The sequence below is a fragment of the Raphanus sativus genome, unplaced genomic scaffold (assembly GCF_000801105.2).
Source record: "Raphanus sativus cultivar WK10039 unplaced genomic scaffold, ASM80110v3 Scaffold4203, whole genome shotgun sequence".
Lineage (NCBI taxonomy): Eukaryota > Viridiplantae > Streptophyta > Magnoliopsida > Brassicales > Brassicaceae > Raphanus > Raphanus sativus.
This window is the reverse complement of record NW_026619505.1, coordinates 1-8,054: the sequence shown is the minus strand read 5'-3', so window position 1 is coordinate 8,054 and position 8,054 is coordinate 1. Positions and strand designations below refer to the sequence as shown.

General features: G+C 30.1%; 3 protein-coding genes and 1 pseudogene across 3 annotated transcripts; all 4 read left to right on the top strand.

The window, feature by feature from the left end:
- The first annotated feature begins 96 nt into the window (after positions 1 to 96).
- LOC130507233 (uncharacterized) lies at positions 97 to 459 on the top strand. The gene has a single exon (XM_057001949.1). The coding sequence runs from the start codon at positions 97 to 99 to the stop codon at positions 457 to 459; it is 363 nt and encodes a 120-aa protein (XP_056857929.1).
- Positions 460 to 3,508: 3,049 nt separating this feature from the next.
- On the top strand, positions 3,509 to 3,872 carry LOC130507234 (uncharacterized; annotated as a pseudogene).
- A 1,334-nt stretch (positions 3,873 to 5,206) lies between these two features.
- Positions 5,207 to 5,569, top strand: LOC130507231 (uncharacterized). The gene has a single exon (XM_057001947.1). It carries the CDS (start codon positions 5,207 to 5,209, stop codon positions 5,567 to 5,569), a length of 363 nt encoding a protein of 120 aa, XP_056857927.1.
- Positions 5,570 to 6,945: 1,376 nt separating this feature from the next.
- Positions 6,946 to 7,281, top strand: LOC130507232 (uncharacterized). Its single transcript, XM_057001948.1, has one exon. It carries the CDS (start codon positions 6,946 to 6,948, stop codon positions 7,279 to 7,281), a length of 336 nt encoding a protein of 111 aa, XP_056857928.1.
- Positions 7,282 to 8,054: the final 773 nt, after the last annotated feature.

Here is an 8,054-nt window from a genome sequence, read left to right as displayed (position 1 = left end):
AAATATTGTACAATATGCTCATCAATCAAAATACAAACTCGATAAAACACTCATATATTTTGAAGAAATATTTCTTCTTTTTCCCCATATCTCATAATGTCTATTAAACATGTTTTGTTCCTAATGGTTGTTGTGGGTTTTGTAGTCTCTGCCAATGCTCAAATACCCCAGTTTCCTACCCCATTTCCTTTTCCACTCCCATTCCAACCAAGTCCCGGTATTCCAGGATTACCTGATGTAGCAAAATGTTGGTCTTCAGTGATGAATGTTCCAGGATGCATTATAGAGATTTATACATCCTTACTCACAGGAAAATTTGGACATATAGGCCCCGCTTGTTGCAAAGCATTCTTGGAAGCTGAAGCCAATTGCTTGCCGAAAGTTCCAATCTATCCACTTTTCCTCTCAAAAGAACAATGTTCAAGATTTGGTAGCGCAGCTCCTCCTACCACAGAATAGATTTTACATTAATAGAAGTAATAGCTATGTCGTTTTTATTTCACAACTTATTTTCATATTTTAGCTAAATTCTAGGGTGTAACACTCCAATATAATGATTCCAGAAAAAGCATTTTAGAAGTAATAAATTTCCAGAATTTCCTTTTAAATTTACCATGCGGTTCATTCCCCTGAAAATTCAAAAATAATCTTCATAACAAAACATACATAAACTAAAACTACAAAATAAAACAATATTATTTAATATATGGGAAAGTTATGGGTTGCATAAGGGGAGGATCATTTTCATATTCAGGTCTAAATTTTGCAACAATTTGAGGGAAATCAATTCATCATTTTCCCTAAAGCTAAATAATATTCCTATTTTTTTTTTTTTTTGTTTCATATAAAAATATAAATATTTGTTTTGTTTTCAAGGTAACCTTATTACTTATTTACCCATATAACTCATATTAGTTAAAAAAATTCTAATAATATAGTTTCCCTTGTTATACTATAATATCAAAACATAATTGTTTTTGGTGTTGTAGTTTGAGAATAAAATAAGTGAGAAATTCCAAAACCACAATCTTTGTGAAACATTGTGAAAACATAGTGAAACTTATCCACTATAAAAGGTTTCACTTGTGAACACTCAAGACTTGTATTGGAACGTGTGTATCTCTATGTTGACTTGTGCATTTTACTATCTAAGTCAGAGGAAGCATATAGTTATATAGAAGAATATTTCATTTTGCTATATGTGTTTTAATAACTAAAATTGTTTCTAAATAATGTTTTTTTCCTTTAAAGAATTCACCACCTAAAGAGCCAATGTATTTAGCCTGTTTAAATGGTTATTTTCTACAATATTATACTCAAAACCATATTAATTAAATGTTGTATTATCATTTCTCTCTCCTCAAAAATTAATTTATATTGATAATTAAAAATAGTTTAGAGTTTAAGCATATAGAGAGCAAAATATGATCAAGGACTCTAGAAATTGGTAGATTACCCCTGTCTTCAAGAGAGAGCGAGAAATGTAGCTATTTGGCTTGAATGGGAGATGATTTGAAACAATAGTATTGAGGCAAAACAAAACTGTATACTTAGACTAATCTGTTCAATTTTTTTTTCATGACTTAAGAGTCCACTAGTTATATTTAATAATGTTTGTCTCATCGGTTCCTGCTTTGTATTATTTGAAAACAGGTAATTAAGTTTCACATAAATGTACAAAGACGTTTCTATAGCTTATTACTTCTTTCACATAAATAGACAAAGGATTGTACATATATGTTCACAATCAAAATACAAACTCGATAAAGACTCATATATTTGAAGAAATATTTCTTCTTTTTCCCTTATCTCATAATGTCTATTAAACATTTCTGGTTCCTAATGGTGGTTGTGGGTTTTGTAGTCTCTGCCAATGCTCAACTACCCCAGTTTCCCATCCCATTTCCTTTTTCCACTCTCATTCCAACCAAGTGTCCCGTATCCAGGATTACCTGATGTAGCAAAATGTTGGTCTTCAGTGATGAATGTTCCAGGATGCATTATAGAGATTTATACATCCTTACTCACAGGAAAATTCGGACATATAGGCCCCCCGCTTGTTGCAAAGCTTTTTTGGAAACCGAAGCTAATTGCTTGCCGAAAGTTCCAATCTATCCACTTTTTTCCTCTCAAAAGAACAATGTTCAAGACTTGGTAGCGCAGCTCCTCCTACCACAAAATAGATTTTACATTAATAGAAGTAATAGCTATGTCGTTTTTATTTCACAACTTATTTTCATTTTAACTAAATTCTACGGTGTAACACTCCAAATATATGATTCTAGAAAAATCATTTTAGAAGTAATAAATTTCCCGAATTTCCTTTTAAATTAACCATGTGGTTCATGCCTCTGAAAATTCAAAACTAATCTTAGTTACAAAACATACTTAAATTAAACTACAAAATAAAAACAGTACTATTTAATATATATGGAAAGTACATGGGTTGCATAAGGGGGGATCATTTTCATATTCAGGTCCAATTTTACAACAATTTGAGGGAAATCAATTAATCATTTTTCCTAAAGCTAAAATAATATTCTTTTTTTTTTGTTTCATAAAAATATAAATATATTTTTTTGTATTCAAGGTAACCTTATTACTTATGTACCCATATAACTCATATTAGTTAAAAATATTCTATATATATTAGTCTCCCTTTGTATACTATATATCAAAACATGATTGTTTTTGGTGTTGTAATTTGAGTATAAAATAGGTGAGAATTCCAAAACCAAACCTATCTTTTGTGAAACTTAATCCACTATAAGGTTCACTTTGTGAACACTCGAGACTTGTCTTGGAACATGTGTATCTCTATGTTGACTTGTGCATTTACTATCTAAGTCAGAGGAAGCATATAGTTATATAGAAGAATATTTCATTTCGCTATATGTGTTTAAATAACTAAATTGTTTCTAAAAATGTTTTTTTTCCTTTAAAGTATTTACCACCTAAAGGAGTCAATGTAGTTAGCCTGTTTAAATGGTTATTTCTACAAAATTATACTCAAAACCATATAATTAAATGTTATATTATCATGTTCTCTCTCCTCAAAAATTAATTTATATTTGATAATTGAAAAATAGTTTAGAGTTTAAGCATTATAGAGACCAAATATAATCAAGACTCTAGAAATTGGTAGATTACCCCTGGCTTCAAGAGAGAGCGAGAAATGTAGCTATTTGGCTTAGACGGGAGATGATTTGAAACAATAGTATTAAGGCAAAACAAAACTGTATACTTTAGACTAATCTGATCAGTTTTTTTTTCATGACTTAAGAGTCCACCAGTTATATTTAATAATGTTTGTCTCATCGGTTTCTGCTTTGTATTATTTGAAAACAGGTAATTAAGTTTCACATAAAAGTAAAAAGACGTTTCTATAGCTTCTTTCCTTTCAATATAAATAGACAAAGGATTGTACAATATGTTCATCAATCAAAATACAAACTCGATAAAGACTCATATATTTGAAGAAATATTTTTCTTTTTCCCTTATCTCATAATGTCTATTAAACATTTCTGGTTCCTAATGGTGGTTGTGGGTTTTGTAGTCTCTGCCAATGCTCAACTACCCCAGTTTCCCATCCCATTTCCTTTTCCACTCCCATTCCAACCAAGTCCCGGTATTCCAGGATTACCTGATGTAGCAAAATGTTGGTCTTCAGTGATGAATGTTCCAGGATGCATTATAGAGATTTATACATCCTTACTCACAGGAAAATTCGGACATATAGGCCCCGCTTGTTGTAAAGCATTCTTGGAAGCCGAAGCCAATTGCTTGCCGAAAAGTTCCAATCTATCCACTTTTTCCTCTCAAAGAACAATGTTCAAGAGTTGGTAGCGCAGCTCCTCCTACCACAAAATAAATTTTACATTAATAGAAGTAATAGCTATTTGGTTTTTATTTCACAACTTATTTTCATATTTTAGCTAAATTCTACGATGTAACACTCCAAATATATGATTCTAGAAAAGAATTTAGAAGTAATAAATTTCCAGAATTTCCTTTTAAATTAACCATTTGGTTCATGCCTCTGAAAATTTAAAACTAATCTTAATTACAAAACATACTTAAATTAAACTACAAAATAAAACAATACTATTTAATATATGGGAAAGTACATGGGTTGCATAAGGGGAGGATCATTTTCATATTCAGGTCTAATTTTATAACAAAATTGAGGGAAATCAAATCATCATTTTCCCTAAAGCTAAATAATATTCCTTTATTTTTCTTTTTTGTTTCATAAAAATATTTTTTTTTTGTTTTTCAAGGTAACCTTATTACTTATGTACCCATATAACTCATATTAGTTAAAATAAATTATATATATATATATATATAGTTTCCCTTTGTATACTAATATCAAAACATGATTTTTTTTGTTGTAATTTGAGTATAAAATAGGTGAGAATTCCAAAACCACAATCTTGTGAAACATAGTGAAACTTATCCACGATAAGGTTTCACTTGTGAACACTCAAGACTTGTCTTGGACCGTGTGTATCTCTATGTTGACTTGTGCATTTACTATCTAAGTCAGAGGAAGCATTAGTTATATATAGAAGAATATTTCATTTTATATATGTGTTAATAACTAAATTTTTTTCTAAATAATGTTTTTTTCCTTTTAAAGAATCACCACCTAAAGGAGCCAATGTATTTAGCCTGTTTAATGGTTATTTTCTACAAAATTATACTCAAAACCATATAATTAAATGTTGTATTATCATGTTCTCTCTCCTCAGAAATTAATTTATATTGATAATTGAAAAAAATAGTTTAGAGTTTAAGCATATAGAGACCAAAATACGATCAAGACTCTAGAAATTGGTAGATTACCCTGGCTTCAAGAGAGAGCGAGAAAGGTAGTTATTTGGCTTAGACGGGAGATGATTAGAAACAATAGTATTGAGGCAAAACAAAACTGTATACTTTAGACTAATCTGATCAGTTTTTTTTCATGACTTAAGAGTCCACCAGTTATATTTAATAATGTTTGTCTCATCGGTTTCTGCTTTGTATTATTTGAAAACAGGTAATTAAGTTTCACATAAAAGTACAAAGACGTTTCTATAGCTTCTTTCCTTTCAATATAAATAGACAAAGGATTGTACAATATGTTCATCAATCAAAATACAAACTCGATAAAGACTCATATATTTGAAGAAATATTTCTTCTTTTTCCCTTATCTCATAATGTCTATTAAACATTTCTGGTTCCTAATGGTGGTTGTGGGTTTTGTAGTCTCTGCCAATGCTCAACTACCCCAGTTTCCAATCCCATTTCCTTTTCCACTCCCATTCCAACCAAGTCCCGGTATTCCAGGATTACCTGATGTAGCAAAATGTTGGTCTTCAGTGATGAATGTTCCAGGATGCATTATAGAGATTTATACATCCTTACTCACAGGAAAATTCGGACATATAGGCCCCGCTTGTTGCAAAGCATTCTTGGAAGCCGAAGCCAATTGCTTGCCGAAATTTCCAATCTATCCACTTTTTCCTCTCAAAGAACAATGTTCAAGAGTTGGTAGCGCAGCTCCTCCTACCACAAAATAGATTTTACATTAATAGAAGTAATAGCTATGTCGTTTTTATTTCACAACTTATTTTCATATTTTAGCTAAATTCTACGGTGTAACACTCCCAAATATATGATTCTAGAAAAAGCATTTCAGAAGTAATAAATTTCCAGAGTTTCCTTTTAAATTAACCATGTGGTTCATGCCTCTGAAAATTCAAAACTAATCTTAGTTACAAAACATCCTTAAATTAAGCTAAAAAATAAAACAATACTATTTAATATATGGGAAGTACATGGGTTGCATAAGGGGAGGATCATTTTCATATTCAGGTCTAATTTTAAAAAAATTTGACGGAAATCAATTCATCATTTTCCAAAAGCTAAATAATATTCCTTTATTTTTTCTTTTTTGTTTCATAAAAAATATAATTTTTTTTTTGTTTTCAAGGTAACCTTATTACTTATGTACCCAATAAACTCATATTAGTTAAAATAAATTCTATATATATTAGTTTCCCTTTGTATACTATATATCAAAACATGATTGTTTTTGGTGTTGTAAATTGAGTAAAAATAGGTGAGAATTCCAAAACCACAATCTTTGTGAAACATTGTGAAACATTGTGAAACTTATTCACGATAAAGTTTCACTTGTGAACACTCAAGACTTGTCTTGGAACGTGTGTATCTCTATGTTGACTTGTGCATTTACTATCTAAGTCAGAGGAATCATTAGTTATATAGAAGAATATTTCATTTCGCTATATGTGTTTTAATAAACAAATTGTTTCTAAATAATGTTTTTTTCCTTTTAAAGAATTCACCACCTAAAGGAGCCAATGTATTTAGCCTGTTTAAATGGTTATTTTCTACAAAATTATACTCAAAACCATATAATTAAATGTTGTATTATCATGTTCTCTCCCTCAAAAATTAATTTATATTGATAATTGAAAAAATAGTTTAGAGTTTAAGCATATAGAGAGCCAAAATACGATCAAGACTCTAGAAATTGGTAGATTACCCCTGGCTTCAAGAGAGAGCGAGAAATGTAGTTATTTGGCTTAGACGGGAGATGATTTGAAACAATAGTATTGAGGCAAAACAAAACTGTATAATTTAGACTAATCTGATCAGTTTTTTTTTCATGACTTAAGAGTCCACCAGTTATATTTAATAATGTTTGGCTCATCGGTTTCTGCTTTGTATTATTTGAAAACAGGTAATTAAGTTTCACATAAAAGTACAAAGACGTTTCTATAGCTTCTTCTTTCCTTCAATATAAATAGACAAAGGATTGTACAATATGTTCATCAATCAAAATACAAACTCGATAAAGACTCATATATTTGAAGAAATATTTCTTCTTTTTCCCTTATCTCATAATGTCTATTAACATTTCTGGTTCCTAATGGTGGTTGTGGGTTTTGTAGTCTCTGCCAATGCTCAACTACCCCAGTTTCCCATCCCATTTCCTTTTCCACTCCCATTCCAACCAAGTCCCGGTATTCCAGGATTACCTGATGTAACAAAATGTTGGTCTTCAGTGATGAATGTTCCAGGATGCATTATAGAGATTTATACATCCTTACTCACAGGAAAATTCGGACATATAGGCCCTGCTTGTTGCAAAGCATTCTTGGAAGCCGAAGCCAATTGCTTGCCAAAATTTCCAATCTATCCACTTTTTCCTCTCAAAGAACAATGTTCAAGAGTTGGTAGCGCAGCTCCTCCTACCACAAAATAGATTTTACATTAATAGAAGTAATAGCTATGTCGTTTTTATTTCACAACTTATTTTCATATTTTAGCTGAATTCTACGGTGTAACACTCCAAATATATGATTCTTGAAAAAAGCATTTTAGAAGTAATAAATTTCCAGAATTTCCTTTTAAATTAACCATGTGGTTCATTCCTCTGAAAATTCAAAACTAATCTTAATTACAAAACATACTTAAATTAAACTACAAAATAAAACAATACAGTTTAATATATGGGAAAGTACATGGGTTGCATAAGGGGAGGATCATTTTCATATTCAGGTCTAATTTTAAAACAAGTTGAGGGAAATCAATTCATCATTTTCCCTAAAGCTAAATAATATTCCTTTATTTTTCTTTTTTGTTTCATAAAAATAAATATTTTTTTTTTGTTTTCAAGGTAACCTTATTACTTATGTACCCATATATCTCATATTAGTTAAAATAAATTCTATATATATTAGTTTCCCTTTGTATACTATATATCAAAAAACATGATTGTTTTTGGTGTTGTAATTTGAGTATAAAAATAGGTGAGAATTCCAAAACCACAATCTTTGTGAAACATTGTGAAACACAGTGAAACTTATTCACGATAAGGTTTCACTTGTGAACACTCAAGACTTGTCTTGGAACGTGTGTATCTCTATGTTGACTTGTGCATTTACTATCTAAGTCAGAGGAATCATTTAGTTATATAGAAGAATATTTCATTTCGCTATATGTGTTTTAATAAACAAATTGTTTCTAAATAATGTT